The sequence below is a fragment of the Nicotiana sylvestris genome, chromosome 7 (genome assembly GCF_000393655.2).
Source record: "Nicotiana sylvestris chromosome 7, ASM39365v2, whole genome shotgun sequence".
Taxonomy (NCBI): domain Eukaryota; kingdom Viridiplantae; phylum Streptophyta; class Magnoliopsida; order Solanales; family Solanaceae; genus Nicotiana; species Nicotiana sylvestris.
The window spans coordinates 88,888,309-88,903,845 of NC_091063.1; the positions used below are offsets into that span (position 1 = coordinate 88,888,309).

Here is a 15,537-nt window from a genome sequence, read left to right on the forward strand (position 1 = left end):
ATCTTGTCCGGCGACCTGCCCGGCTACAAGAAACACATCCGAAAAGTCTCTCACCACCGGAACTGAATCAATGGTAGGAGTCTCTACACTGACATCCATCACGAATGCCCAAATAAGAAAGACAATCCTTCCTAGCCATCTGCTGGGTCTTCGAAATATAAAACTACCCTACTAAGAACATAATTCGTCGAACCTTGCCACTCAATCTGCGGCATTCCCAGCATAGCCAACATTGCCACCTTAGTGCAATAGTCCAGAATAACAAGACATAGAGACAACTAGTCTATACCCAATATCACATCCAAAACCTAACATACCAAGCAACAAGGATCCACTCAGGTCTCCAAACCTCCCAATAGTTACCACACAAGACCGATGTACGCGGTTCACAACCATGACCTAACTTTTCTATGAGAACTTCTAGTCTCCAAATCCTTATAGCACACGGATCACCATATCTGATCCCAACTCCACCTAAATATGCAACACACCTCTAATACCCAAACATCCATGAGAGGTACTCCTATAATTCTTCTGTTCCACCAAGCAAACTCGAATATCAGCAGTCGATCAAACAAGAGAGTGTCGTAATACTAGTGAAGTATTCTTAACTCAACCACATTGCTCTTTCTAAAATATATACCCTCATCAAGCCACATTAATTAGCAATATCACCTCCCTAATAATCTGAAGATCATTTCCCTAATCATCTGGAGTTGTCCATGCTACCTAAGATTTTGTGACCTTCCTTCCAAAACTGACCCGTGATATTACACATCAAATCTCAATCCTGCACAACATACCGCACATACCATACCATCCTAGGATAAACATAAGAACTTCATATCCCTTCTGAGCCACAAGAAACTATGTACTCAACTAACTAAGAACTTCCCATTTGATCCCATCTAGGAGAAAGAATCACTATACATCCCATGCTCCTCATGCCAGTAGAAAATATACATCTCCAAACCGTGGTAGAAACCATCAAGAACTCTCTGAATTCTATTTGCAAAAAACTACACCGTCAGGACTGAATCCTTCTAACTCAAACAAGCTACGCAGGTCACTAAAACCCAAGAGAAAATTCTACAAAATACCTGAAGAAACTCATTACCTCGTACGTAAAGAACTAATCATATCCTTACCATGCCGATCCGGCCTACTACCAAGCTATCTCATCTATCCAAGTTCCTTCTGATTTACCTCCAACTTGATACTTCTTCTTGCTATAACACCATAGTTCCTCAATCCAGGTTCACCACACGAGACCCAGGCATAAAACCACAGCGTCTAAGGCTCATAAGCTACTGAATACTCTCTTAAATATTCCCAAAAGCACCACATTCAACATAACTACCCTGGAGGGTTTTCCTGCAGTCCCAAAGTCATTTCCTTCACCTTCTTGATACTGATATATAGAATCCCATGACGATATAGAAATACCATGAGTCTTGACACCCTCCAATGAACAACTCAGTTTCTAGCCAAATATACAACTTGAAAAACTCCAATTACTACATATAAAATCTTGAACTGATTAGAACCATTCTCGAGAGTCATCCACTCTACTCAAACTTCAATTAGACTGATCAAATTAACTGAACAACCTGTGCCTCATTAGCACTCCGACACCGCATGATGTAACATCACCTATAACCAAGCAACTTCCTGCTCTATGCGTCGCACATCCTTTACCAATAACCACTCAAGACATTCCGTGATTCTCATATATCTATGAAGCATAATATAACCTTTTTCAAAATTTTACTTTACTCAAGCCATCCTCGGTCTCAATCTCAGTAAACCATAATTGATTCACCCATACGCCTCAAACTGGAACCAATATAGCACATAACCATGCAATCAACTAATCAATAGCAGACTCCCCCACTTGGCTCGAAGCCATAGATCAAGACACACTCAATAACTCATAACGCATATACTCTATTACTGCCATAATACCATAGTGAGATTAAACTCAATCCTTCATAAGCTCGTGAAACATAGACCATCTAGTACTTTAAATCTTCTGCAAATCTCGCATTTACTCTCGTAACAGTTAAACCCACTCTCTTAGGCAACCCAAGTTCAAATTGCAACACATATATTTCCCCGGTACAGAGATCTTCCAATAAACGACATAAAGGATTACGCAAACTTTAGAACAATCCGCAGGAGATAACCCACCTGATTCGCCTCAACTAACATCTCTTTATACCCTTCCACCTTCATAGACATTACGCAGTCACTTGATCTTCCTAAGTATGAACTCATATCACAATATGAAATCCACTTCACTCCCCCAACTAGAAAACATGAAAAGATTCTTCACACACCAATAACTCGGGGCTATAAATCAAGACGGAAATCAAGCACCTAATAGTTCTTCTATCCTCCAACAGACCCTTCTTGTCGCTCCCAAATCGTATGAATACATCTCGCAGTCATAACATACTCATCACATCGCCATCCAGCCATCACTTCTACTAATAGGGACATTACCGAACATTTAAGTTCAAAAACACGTGCTCACATAATCAATGCCTCAGTGCTCAAGCTGTAAGCGAAACCCGGCCTCAAGTCCTCCAGACTAGACCAACATCAACGCACAGAGATCACATCTCGCCCCTCGATCAGGGAATCACAAGCCATCGATGCATATCTGATACTGAGCGCTCATGTGCGCATACGAACGCGTTGAAGGAATTCAAAGAGTTATATTTCAAGCTGAATCAAGGACGCACGATAAGAATTCAAGAATGTGAAGTTTTTCCTAAAGGTTTTGTAGCCTCCCGAGGATAAGTACAGACGTCTCCATACCGATCCGCGAGACTCTACTAAACCTGCTCATTACTCATGAGACCTATGTAACCTAGGCTCTGATACCAACTTGTCATGACCCTAAACCCGGACCCGATCGTGATGGCGCCTCTCGTGAAGAAAAGGCCAGACGACACACTCCCAATTCATTTTTAAGCAATTAAATAATACAAATTAAGTCTTAATCATAATAATAATCCCAAAATAAGGTGAACCATACAGTTTGCGAAATAGACATAGTCCGGCATCGGGGTGTCACCAGTCATGAGTATTCATCATAAAATCTACAAGTCTGAAAGAGTCTACACCAACTACTACATAGCTAAAGCAGGAGAAAATAAGATAGAGGGAGAAGCACTAGGCTGCGAACGCCGAGCAGCTACCTAGTGAATCCAAAGTTTGCTGAAAGCTCCCAACTCTCGCAAGCAGGACCTGAAGCGCCTGAATTTGCACACGGGGTGCAGGGAGTAAAGTGAGTACTCCAACTCAATAAGTAATAATAATAAATGCAGACTGAGCTATAAGAAACCACGTAAAGTCACATCATCTGGCTATAAAGAAGCAGTAAAAGCCAGTAAAAACAATAAAACAGTAAAGATATGAAAAGTCAATTTAATTCAGTTTAATCTTCTTTAGAAATGTTTTTTTAACAGTTAAGCAAGTAAATGACAGGCAGCTAGAAAAGATAAACACATAAAGAACCGTCCATTGGGCACAATACCAACAAAATCATCCCATCAGGCAACAAATGGAACAATACCAGTCCTTCGGGCTATATCTCATATAACAATGGGTACCCGCGCTCATTGGGGGTGTGCAGACTCCTGGAGGGGCCCCTTACGGCCCAAATACAATATCAAGTCATATCATGGCATAATCACATAGGCTCTCGGCCTCATATCAACGAGCCACCTCGTGGCGTATAAATCTCAGGCCCTCGGCCTCATAATTATAATCGGTGTTTCCTCACATCATAGGACCTTGGCCTTACTCAGTCAGAATCTCACAAGCCACTCGGACAACTGTAAAACATGATGCTCAGTCCAAAATATCATTTAAAATATTATTTTAAGTTTTAAATTAGAGTAAACATGGCTGAGTTATGAAAATAGTAGAATATAGCATGACTGAGTACAAGTATAAAGTCAAAACAATGAGAAAATATCAGTAAAAATTTCCTAAGGGTTCAAATAGTTGGCACGAGGCCCAAATATGGCATTCAGCCCAAAACATGATGATAGCAAATAGTTTTCAATCAAATATACGGTAAAATAGTCATTCGGGATGGACTAAATCACAATCCCCAACGGTACATGACCCCACGCTCGTCATCTAGCATGTGTGTCACCTCAATATATCACAACGACGTGTAATCCAAGGTTTCATACCCTCAGAACAACATTTACAATCATTACTCACCCCAATCCGGTCCAAACTCTAGCCCGTGATGCCTTTGCCCCCTCGAATCGACCTCCGGATGCTCTAAATCTAACCAAAATCATTACATAACCGTTAAAATATACTAAGAGAACAAAGTCCACTCGAAAATATCCAATTTACATCAAAAATTCCGAAATTTCTCAAACCCAGCCCCCGGCCCCACATCTCGGAATCTGATAAAAATCACATCAATAGAATCCTCATCTACCCTCGAGTCTACCCATATCAAATTCATCAAAATTCGACCTCAATTGCCCATTCAAATCCCCAAAAGAATTCTCAAACTTTTCTTCCATTTTTCCCCAATTTTCACTCTAATTTCTCAAATTAGATGATGAAATTCAATACTAAATCATGGAATTAAACCAAATATGAGTGAGGAATACTTACCCCAATAGCTCCAATGAAAATTCCCTCAAATTTCACCTTCTCCCGAGCTCTCCAATGGCTTTTATGGTATTGGACTTAAACCCTCGATTTTAAAATATAAACAGTATGCCCAGATATTTCTTCATCGCGAACGCGGCAAATCCCTCGCGTTCGCGAAGCACACCGCTTTACTGACCGGAATTCCTTCTACGCGAACGTGAGAACCCTCTCGCGAACGCGATGTACAGTTGACTCAACACTTCGCGAACGCGACCTTTACTATGTGAACGCATAGAACAATCGCCTTGGGGACCCAGTTACTCCTCTTCCTCTATGCGAACGCGACATAAGCCTCGTGAATGCGGAGAATCACAGCATCACAACAACACGAACGCGGCACACAAAACGCGAACGCGAAGACAAAATTTGCCGCTTCAGAGAACACCCTTCGCGAAAACGTGTCCCTGACCGCGAACGCGAAGAACAAATCGTCTGCAACAAAAACCAGCAAAAACTGCCAAGTCCAAAGTCCAAAATTGATCCGTTTAACCATCCGAAACTCGCCCGAGGCTCTCGGTACCTCAACCAAATATGTCAACATATCTCATAATATCGTTCAAACTTGTTCCAACCTTCAGAACGCTCAAAACAATATCAAAACACCAAATTTACATCAGATTCAAGCCTAAGAATTCTAAGAACTTCCAAATTCCGCTTTCGATCAAAAAGTCTACCAAACCCCGTCCGAATCACCTGAAATTTTACACAAACATCACAAATGATACAATAGACCTATTCCAACTTCCGGAATTCCATTCCGGCCCTTATATCAAAATCCCACCTATCAACCGAAAAATGTCAAAATTCTAATTTTGCCAATTCAAGCCTAAACCTTCCACGGATCTCCAAAATACATTCCGATAATGCTCCTAAGTCCCAAATCACCTAACGGAGCTAACCAAATCATAAAAATTCCAATCCGAGGTCATCTACTAACAAGTCAAATCTTGGTCAAACCTTCCAAATTTTTAAGCTTCAAACTGAGAACTGTTCTTCCAAATTCATTCCGATTACCCTGAAAACCAAAACTGACGATTTACATAAGTCATAATACGTCACACGGGGCTAGTCATGCCCAAGAACTAGAGAGCGAAGAGCAAAAGCTCAAAACGACCGGTCAGGTCGTTACACTCGCAAATGCGATCATTGCAAATACAAGCGGACCTCCGCAAATGTGAGTTCTGCATCACCAACAACTGGAAGCAATGATTAAAACACTCTGAAACACATTCGAAACTCACTCGAACCCCCGGGGCTCCACACTAAATATCCACACAAGTATATAAATATCATAGGAACTCGCTCGTGCAATCAAAATACCAAGATAACAACCAAAACCACGAATCGGACACCAAAACATATAAAAATTACAATGAAACTTAAGAATTGCTAGAAACACATTCATGCATCGGATTCCTATCAAACCAACCCGGAATGATACCAAAATTTTCAAACAATTTCTAAACAACAAAATGGACATGTTTCAAGTCCCGAAACCAAAATCCGAACCCAATTTCCATGAAGTCAAACCATGATCAAACTTGGGAAAATTCTAAATCTTCAAGACAACTTTCGCCAACAAGTGCCTAACCAACCTAGGAGCCTCCGAATCTAATTCTGGGTATATGCCTAACTCCACAATCACCATCTGGATTTAACAGAACCATAAAAACTCTGATCTGAGATCAAATATGTAAAAAGTCAAACTTTGTCAGCTCTTCTAACTTTAAGCTTCTAAAATGAGAATTATTCTTCTAAATCAATTCCGAATCGCTAGAAAACTGAAATCGACTATACACACAAGTCATAATAAACAATATGAAGCTACTTAAGACCTTAAACCACTGAACAGAATACTGAAACTCAAAATGACCTGTCGGGTCATTATAATTTTAAGGTGTCATAGTCTGAAGGCACCATCTTCATGGCCTAACGACACAATTTCATGGCCTAAGGATCCAAAATCTACACATCATTATCCAAAGGCTTCATAGTCCATAGGCACCATTTTCATAGCCCGAGGATACTATTTCATAAACTAAGGATCCAAAATTGCACATCATTATTTAAAGGCACCATAGTAAGGCATTATTTTTATGGCCTAAGGACACCATTTCATAGCATGAAAATCTCTTACTTTACACTCCATGGCCCAGGACATCATAGCCAAGGACATCATTCTCATTGTCTGAAGGCATCTTTCATGGTCTAAAGGGAATTTGCATCATGTTTAAATATCCGCGGTATATTGCATTCATCATATTAACTCTTACATCTACTTGCGTACTAATTGTCTTATTTAGCAATACTTAAAATTTGCAGGTACAAGAAAAATTGCAACAAGTTCTTGTTATCAAACTGGGGCAATTTTTACATTTAGTATCTCTCTACTTTCGATTTCTACTCGATTTCAATGTCACTGCAACTTGACATTGAAGTAATTTTCTAGAATTAACGTCTCCTTCAAGTGTTAAGTGCGCCTTTATACTCTTTATAATATTTATTTTCACCTCTTACTTCTCTTTCCTCAATTTTCGCAACCATTTCTATCTTACTTAGAATTATATTACTTTTCAGTCCTATTTTCACCATACTTCCTTCTACTTTTATGCAATCATAATATCTGGTATTATCATTATTCAATACTGGGGAAATTTTTTAGGTATTCATGTCCTTACTTAATCTAGAACTACACGTGGCATAATTCTCGTAGAGCCCAAGATATGTAGGCAACTCAAAAATCGGAGTTCGGCTATTTTTTTTTTCAAAACTCTTATTCCCTCTTTTCTTGTGTTACACCACTACTTTTTAGTGAGACAAAAGTGGCTACTATGTCAATTTCTTTGTCCGACAACCCCTTTATTATTCTCAGGCAAAAAGGGCAACTGTTGAACATTTAATTTTGTTCTTCATTTTCCTATTTATTCTTTTGAGCCTCTATTTCAATTGTAAATTTCATAATAAATTTTTTGTAGCATTAAAAATATTATTATAAATATTTTATCACCTTTGTATCATACATCATGTTTTTCATTACGTACCTTATTAATTTAAATTACAATATTAGGCATTTTAGGTATTACAATTTAAAGCCACTGTTTTCAATGTATTTAGACTTTAGTCACTCCTTTAAAAAACTTATACCTGACTGGACAAAAATACCCTTCTGGTATAACTTATACCTACGCTATCAACACAAGCAGTAGTTACACAAAGAGAAGAAGCGAGTAGCAGCAGCAGTTACCACAGCGGCGATCAACTGAGGACGAACCACCATTTCTCTTCCCGATTTCAAAAATTCAGCATTCTAATCCAAAAAAACGACATAGATAAACAGTAAGTTGTAATTTCATGTGTTTCTATCGATTTTTATTTCGCTATAGTTATACTTTTTTAGATCTGTATTGATTTGATTATATATTAGATAAGAATTTGATTTTTTTTGAATTTCTGGATTGATAAATTTATAGACATTGCCTCCTATGATAATTCTGTATTCCGGACATAGTGTCTTCATTTTGGAAATTGAATTCAAAAAAATAAGAACACTATGTCCTTAACTTTGATTCTACTGGCCTCATTTTGCAAATTGAATAAAAAAACTTAAGGACAAAATGTCCTTCACTTTGTTGTTGTTCTTCTGTATACAAAGTCCTGTAGCTTGAGTTTCAAATTGTATGTTTTAATTTCTGGTTCAAATGTTAAGGACTGACAGTCCTTAACTTTTAAATACATGTTTAAATGTTAAGGACTAGCAGTCCTTAACTATTAATTCCATGTTTAAATGTTAAAGGACAGGCAGTCCTGAGCTTTTAATTTCTGGTTGAAAAGTTAAGGACTGGCAGTCCTTAACTTTTAATTCCATGTTTAAATGTTAAGGACTGGCAGCCCTTAACTTTAATTACATGTTTAAATATTAAAGGACAGACAGTCCTTAGCTTTTAATTTCTGGTTCAAAAGTTAAGGACTGTCAGTCCTTAACTTTTAATTCCATGTTTAAATGTTAAGGACTGGCGGTCCTCAACTTTTAATTTCATGTTTAAATGTTAAGGACTGGTGGTCCTTAACTTTAATTACATGTTTAAATGTTAAAGGACAGGCAGTCCTTAGCTTTTAATTTCTGGTTCAAAAGTTAAGGACTGACAGTCCTTAACTTTTAATTCCATGTTTAAAACTTAAGGACTGGCAGTCCTTAACTTTAATTTTATGTTTAAATATTAAAGGACAGGCAGTCCTTAGCTTTAAATTTCTGGTTCAAAAGTTAAGGACATGCAGTCCTTAAGTTTTAATTTCTAGTTCAAAAGTTAAGGACAGACAGTCCTTAAGTTTTAATTTCTTATTCAAAAGTTAAGGACTGGAAGTCCTTAACTTTTAATTCCATGTTTAAATGTTAAGGACATGCAGTCCTTATCTTGGTCTTGCACTTACAGTACACCTGTTCTTAATTCTACAAGGATTGCTTTATAACGTATGTCCTTTGTTTCCCATTCTCTTGACTTGTAGGATGGAAACAATATGCATAATAGTTGCTTTTAATGGTAGATGGACTGAAGACTATAAATATCTTGATCATCAAACAAAGCTTTTCCTAGCACCTGAGTCAATTCAGTTTGAAGATTTCGTTAAACAGATTTTTGAGCTTATTGAATTGGATAGAGAAAAGTTTGAAATAGTGATATGGTTTGATATCAACCTTGGAACAAGCAAAGGAATGCTTGTATCCAAAGATTTAGATCTTCACACATGTATAGAGTTGCTAAAAACTCATTCACTCTTCAAGAGCTGTCGTTTCATAGTTGATATTTCGGAAAGAGTTTTTGCATCAACAAGCAATGAACATGCCAACACAAAAACTCAACATGACAATCAAGAGCGATGCCAACAGATAGTTGAAGTAGATATGGTTGAAGCTCAACCATTAAATGAAGAGGTGCATCAAACATTTGATTCTATTCAAGTAGAAGGACAAAGCATTATAGAGATTGACAACGAACAAGCTTTGGGTATTCAAGTCTTAGAGAGTGCACCGGTAATCGAAGTAGTTGCTGACAAAACCTGCACTCAAATAACTAGACGAAGATCAAATTTGAAACAAAAAGAATCCCCAACTATGATATTAAGAGAAAATGCTTCTTTGGAGAAAGTAAAAGTCGGATCAGTATTTGACAAGAAGAAGAGCATAATTAACTATTTTTCCAATATAGCAATCAAAGGACATTTTGAATTCAAAGTTGTTAGATCAAGCTCGACAAGATATTCGTTGACATGCAATGATGATAGGTGTCGTTGGTGTGTGAAGAATTAAAGACTCAACATTATTCAAGATAGTAAAGCTTGGGAAAAAGCATGACTGCTCTCTTAACACTAGGAAAGCAGATCAAAGGCATGCTATTTCAAAGTTGATTAGTGGTTACATTATCGATAATCTTCGGGACCCAAGATTTGAAGTTACACCAGCTTTTGTCATGGCAGAGATGCAAAAATTGCATGGACTAGACATTGGATATCACAAGGCGTGGCGTGCTATTCAACATGCTTCCGTTTTAATAAGAGGAAGTCCCAAAGAAAATTATGAATTATTGTGTTCATACTTGTATATGATGACAAGTAAGAACCCGAGAACTTATACTAACATAAAGATAGACGACAACAACAGGTAAAGAATTTAGGACATGCTGTCTTTAGCCTTGTTAACTTTTTAGTTGTAACCAAAAGTTAAGGACTGCATATCCTTAAGTTTTGAACTTGTAATTAAAAGTTAAGGACTTCCAGTCCTTAAGTTTTGAACTTTGAAATAAAAGTTAAGGACAGCATGTCCTTAACTTTATAACTTGTAAATGTAAGTTAAGGACTGACTGTCCTAAACTTCGGGTATTTTAACCTTGTTTTATATTGTATTTTCAGGTTTCTTTATATGTTTTACGCATATGGATCATCGATAGCTGGTTGGAATCATTGTAGACCAGTGATTGCTATTGATGCGACTTTTTTGAAGTCAAAATATCGTGGTGTTTTAATGATTTCAGTTTCAAAAGATGCAAATAACCAAATTTTCCCATTAGCCTTTGGAATAGCAGAATCTGAAAACAACAATTCCTATGAGTGGTACTTTAGTCAGCTTCGCAATGCAATTGGGAGCCGTGAGAATTTGATTTTTTTATCAGACAGGCATCAAGCTATTGCAAATGGCATTGTAAAGGTATATCCTGAAAGCCATCATGGGATTTGCATCTATCATTTGGAGCAGAACCTAAAGCGAAGAAAGGTGAAAAGTGAGGTCATAAAACTTTTCCAAAGTGCTGCAAGAGTATACAGGCGTAAAGAATTTGACATATACATGTCAGATATTGCAAATGTAGATAAGAAAACTTATGACTACTTGATGGAAGAACCACCAGAAAGATGGGCACGTTCTTATAGTCCACGACGAAGATATGACATGCTCACAACAAACATAGTTGAGTCGATGAATTTAGTGCTATTAGAAGCAAGGGAGCTGCATATACTAAGAATGATGGATTTCATTCAAGTAAAGCTACAAGATTGGCTTTATGAAAGAAGAAATAAAGCAGAAGGAACATTTTATGATGTTTCTTGTTGAGTAGAGGAGGAATTGAAGAAAAGAATAGATTTAGCATTTACTTTGAACGTAAGTATTATGTTTTATGTTTATATTATGATTTTAACATTTTTTAACATAATGTACTCACTTATAATTTTTCAACATTGAAGGTCTTCCCTGTTGATTCATGGCGTTCTAGAGTTGAAGAAGAAGGAATAACTTTCTTGGTGGACTTAAACAAAAGAACATGTGATTGTTTTCAATTTCAACTTGATGAATTACCATGCATACATGCAATTGCAGCTATCGAGAAGAGAAATATCAAGAAGTTCGACTTTTGTTCGCACTGGTACTTAAAGGAATCTTGGCTGAAAACATATGAAAGACAAATACATCCTGTAGGACATACTAATTCTTGGATTGTACCAGAGAGTGTTAAGTCACAAATTGTTAAACCTCCAGATTTCAAAGTGCCACCAGGTACAAGGCAAAAGAAAAGGCATATTCCTGCTACCGAGCCATCAAAAATAACATTCAAATGTGGTCGTTGCAGAAGAATTGGTCATAATAGAACAGTTTGTATATATTCTCCGGCACTCCATCCATTTTCAAGAAAGCATAGAGAAGAGTAGAAATATACACTTATGTTTATCGACTCTTTTAAGTTTTTGCTATAGATTGTATTCATTATTATTCTAATTTGAGCGGATGCCTAGATTTTCAATATTTATATCTTGTTACGTTCTTTTAATTTCTTTTGAGTTCAACAATTAAAAGTTATTAACAGGAGTCAGTAAGTTCAACTTGCAATTTTGAAAACTTAAGGACTGTCTGTCCTTAACATTGAATTTCAAGTTCAAAAGTTAAGGACATGAGGTCCTTAAGTTATAGTCCCATGTTAAAAACTTAAGGATTGTCTGTCCTTAACTTTGAATTTTAAGTTCAAATGTTAAGGACATGAGGTCCTTAAGTTATAGTCCCATGTTAAAAACGTAAGGACTGTCTGTTCTTAACTTTGAATTTCATGTTCAAAAGTTAAAGATATGAGGTCCTTAAGTTATAGTCCCATGTTAAAAACTTAAGGACTGTCTATCCTTAACTTTGAATTTCAAGTTCAAAAATCAAGGACATGAGGTCCTTAAGTTATAGTCCCATGTTAAAAACTTGAGGACTGTTTGTCATTAACTACAGGAGTCCTTAAGTTTGAAATACAAGTTCAAAAGTTAAGGACATGAGGTCCTTAAGTTATAGTCCCATGTTCAAAACTTAAGGACTGTCGGTCCTTAACTTTGAATTTCAAGTTCAAAAGTTAAGGACATTTGGTCCTTAACTTTGAATTTGAAGTTCAGTTACACTTAGTCATGAACAAATACTAACAAACTCAATGGACAAATCAACAGTTGAGAGAAACAACGAAATAAATAACAAAATGCCTTGACATAACTTTTGAAATTATAATTTTGCATAGCTGTTACAAAAAATTACGCTATGCCAACAAAACAAAATATAAGTGTCTTTTCACAAATTTACATAATATTTCAGAACTATCCTAAACTGGCAGAATTTAGATGTCACCTTTACAGCAATTTTATACAAAATAACACCACAATTTCTTTATAACTCCTTTGGACAATGTTTCATTTTCACTCTCATAATCATAACCAACATTTTCTGGTGGAGTATCATAACCAGAATTTCTTTTCCATTCACCATGTGCCCAAAGATTTACACAAGTTCATTTCGAAAGTCTTTTATGTCTTCGGGTTGGAATTGCTGCACGTCTTTCCCCATCATCAGCAACTCGGCAAATTTGACCAGGAATGCACCACAATCAGTCCTAAGAGAAATGTAAGATATGCAGTGAATTAAACAATAAATCTCAAGTACATATAAATAATATAACAAATAACAACACGTACGATCCAGTTTGGTGTGGTGATCTTTGCCACTGTATATCAAATTTGTTGAAGACATTCCCAAAAGACTTGTGATTTTTGTCAAACTGTGAGAACTTTAGCAAATGGGGGATCATGCGTGCATACATTTGCATGTAGTTCATTCCTGCTTCATATGGCTCACTGTATATGGAATCGTATACATCAATCTTTTTCTGATTCAAGTCCAATACTCCCAACAGAAAGTGTGTCACAGCTTTATCATCTTCTGAAGGAAGCCGACATGGAAAAAAGATTTTGTCAACCTCAGTCCATGCAATTCCACATCTACGGCTGTCCCCCCACACATATGGTGTCAGAAATAACTGATTATCACCAGCACACCAAAACTCATCACTAGCATCTTCACTGAAATCTTTATACACAAGTGCCATATAATTATCAAAAAGAACATCAGTAGTTGTGCATCGAAAAGGATGATCGCGAGGGTGGTAGCATTCCTTCTTTCTCAGATAATAGAGAGCAATGTCAATATGCTTCATAAAAAGGCAAAAAATAAAACAAATCAATAACAAATCAGTCATAAAATAATGAAAAAATGATAAATTAATAATAGAAAAAATAAATGCCTTGTGAATTATCTAACCTTATCATCAAGATCAAATTTGTTATCTGAAAGCTCAAGGAAAAACATTTTGCTACTGATTTTTTGATGATACAATTTGTATGGTTTTTTCCTCACACTATTATCATCAGCATATAAATCAATTTGTCCCCTGAAAATTTTGAAAATGTCAAGTTAGAATTTAATCCTGAACTTAGCCTTTCATGCTGAAAAATTAATGACAGGCAATCCTTAAATTTGAATTAGAAGTTCAAAAGCTAAGGACAATTGGTCCTTAACTTATAGATTCAAGTTTAAAACTTAAGGACTGTCTGTCCTTAAGTTTGAATTCAAAATTCATAAGCTAAGGACATGCAGTCCTTAAGTTTGAGTATCAAATTCAAAAGCTAAGGACACTTGGTCCTTAACTTATAGATTAAAGTTTAGAACTTAAGGACTTTCTGTCCTTAACTTTGAATTCCAGGTTCAAATCTTAAGGACAAGAAGTCCTTAAGTTTTAAACTTGAATCTATAAGTTAAGGACAGTTAGTCCTAAAATTAGTCTTACAATCACAGAAGTTAAGGATGTAGTGAAACACATTAAGAGACTTACTCTTTTTTGCGACCTCTCCTTTTCTCCTTGCCCAACCACACAATGAATTTCTTCTCTAATTTTTCATCTTCTGTGGCATAATGAAAAATACACCTACGAGTATAGGTTGATTTTATCCAACCTGAACTCTTCGGAGTATTTTGATTGTCTGCCTTGGAACTTACTGATTTTCCTTCCTTATCAAAAAGAGATTTCAACTGCCAGCTTAACTTCTTGTTCCTTTTACCTCGACCAAGTTCTTCTTCAACATTTCCTTCACCCTCCATAGTCAAAGTCGCATTAATGTCCATTTGTGTACTTGGAGGAGTAGGAGTAAAAAGAGAAAATGACGGACCATCATAACCAATACTGTGTCTCTTTTTTTTCCTTGTATATTGGTTAAGATCGTCATCATTGGTGTCCTCTTTGTTTTCCTCTGCTGGCGACACTATATATATATATATATATATATATATATATATATATATATATATATATATATATATATATAAATATTCATATTAGTTTTCTGCAACAGGTCAAATGAAGAGACAAAATTTTAATTGTACATATAATAATTAGGGCACAATCTATACATGTCTTCTCCGCAGTACCTTCTTGTGTTTTTTAAAAAGACAACTCAGCTAAGATATTGCGTGCAACATTTTCTTTTTCTTGTAATTCCACATTTTCTTTATCTTGCAGTTGTTCATCATGATCTTTAGATGCTTGTTGACATGATTCTGCAAAATTATTTACAAGAGCTAACATGTTAATAATCTTTAATTAAAACAAACATATATAAAATTAAAAAAGCACTGCCTAACCATTTGCAATATCCAAGATCATTCCAGCTACATCATCATCATCACATGTTGCATCTATAGATTTGGAACCAATCTCACTTCTTCCTATGTCTTGAGATTGTAGTGCAGTTTTCTCTTGTTACTGCACTCCAGCTTCTTCGCTTGTTGCTTCAAAAGATACTGTAACATTTGCAATTAATACCCATTCTAATAATTCACTAAAATAAAGATACAATATATAATGAAAATTTTATCTAACCTTGACTGGCACAAGTTTGAACTCCAAATTTTTCTTTGTATGACAGCGGTGTAGAGAGATCATACGTTCCTTCTAAGCATTTGCATACAATCTCGCTGACACTTGTCCCCAATGGACTTGTTAAATC

General features: G+C 36.3%; 1 protein-coding gene across 2 annotated transcripts; it reads right to left on the bottom strand.

Annotated features, from left to right (window-relative positions):
• Window positions 1-12,688: 12,688 nt before the first annotated feature.
• On the bottom strand, window positions 12,689-15,291 carry LOC104220551 (uncharacterized). 2 transcript variants are annotated; one of them, XM_070150844.1, is made up of 6 exons: window positions 15,173-15,291; window positions 14,960-15,088; window positions 14,367-14,784; window positions 13,796-13,925; window positions 13,174-13,685; window positions 12,689-13,091 (listed from the first exon to the last, which is right to left on the bottom strand). In XM_070150844.1, the coding sequence occupies exons 3-6, from the start codon at window positions 14,654-14,656 to the stop codon at window positions 12,980-12,982; spliced, it is 1,044 nt and encodes a 347-aa protein (XP_070006945.1). In that variant the 5' UTR covers window positions 14,657-14,784; window positions 14,960-15,088; window positions 15,173-15,291; the 3' UTR covers window positions 12,689-12,979. The 2 variants fall into 2 exon arrangements, with proteins under 2 accessions (XP_070006945.1, XP_070006944.1); XM_070150843.1 differs by having other exon boundaries at window positions 14,367-14,793.
• Window positions 15,292-15,537: the final 246 nt, after the last annotated feature.

Excerpts from the sequence above, each read along its gene's own strand:
- LOC104220551 (XM_070150844.1), bottom strand. The coding sequence starts at position 14,656 with ATGGACATTAATGCGACTTTGACTATGGAGGGTGAAGGAAATGTTGAA. Across the intron at positions 13,926-14,366 it reads AGGAGAGGTCGCAAAAAAGA|GGGACAAATTGATTTATATG; the intron begins GTAAGTCTCTTA and ends CAAAATTTTCAG. Across the intron at positions 13,686-13,795 it reads AATTTGATCTTGATGATAAG|CATATTGACATTGCTCTCTA; the intron begins GTTAGATAATTC and ends CTTTTTATGAAG.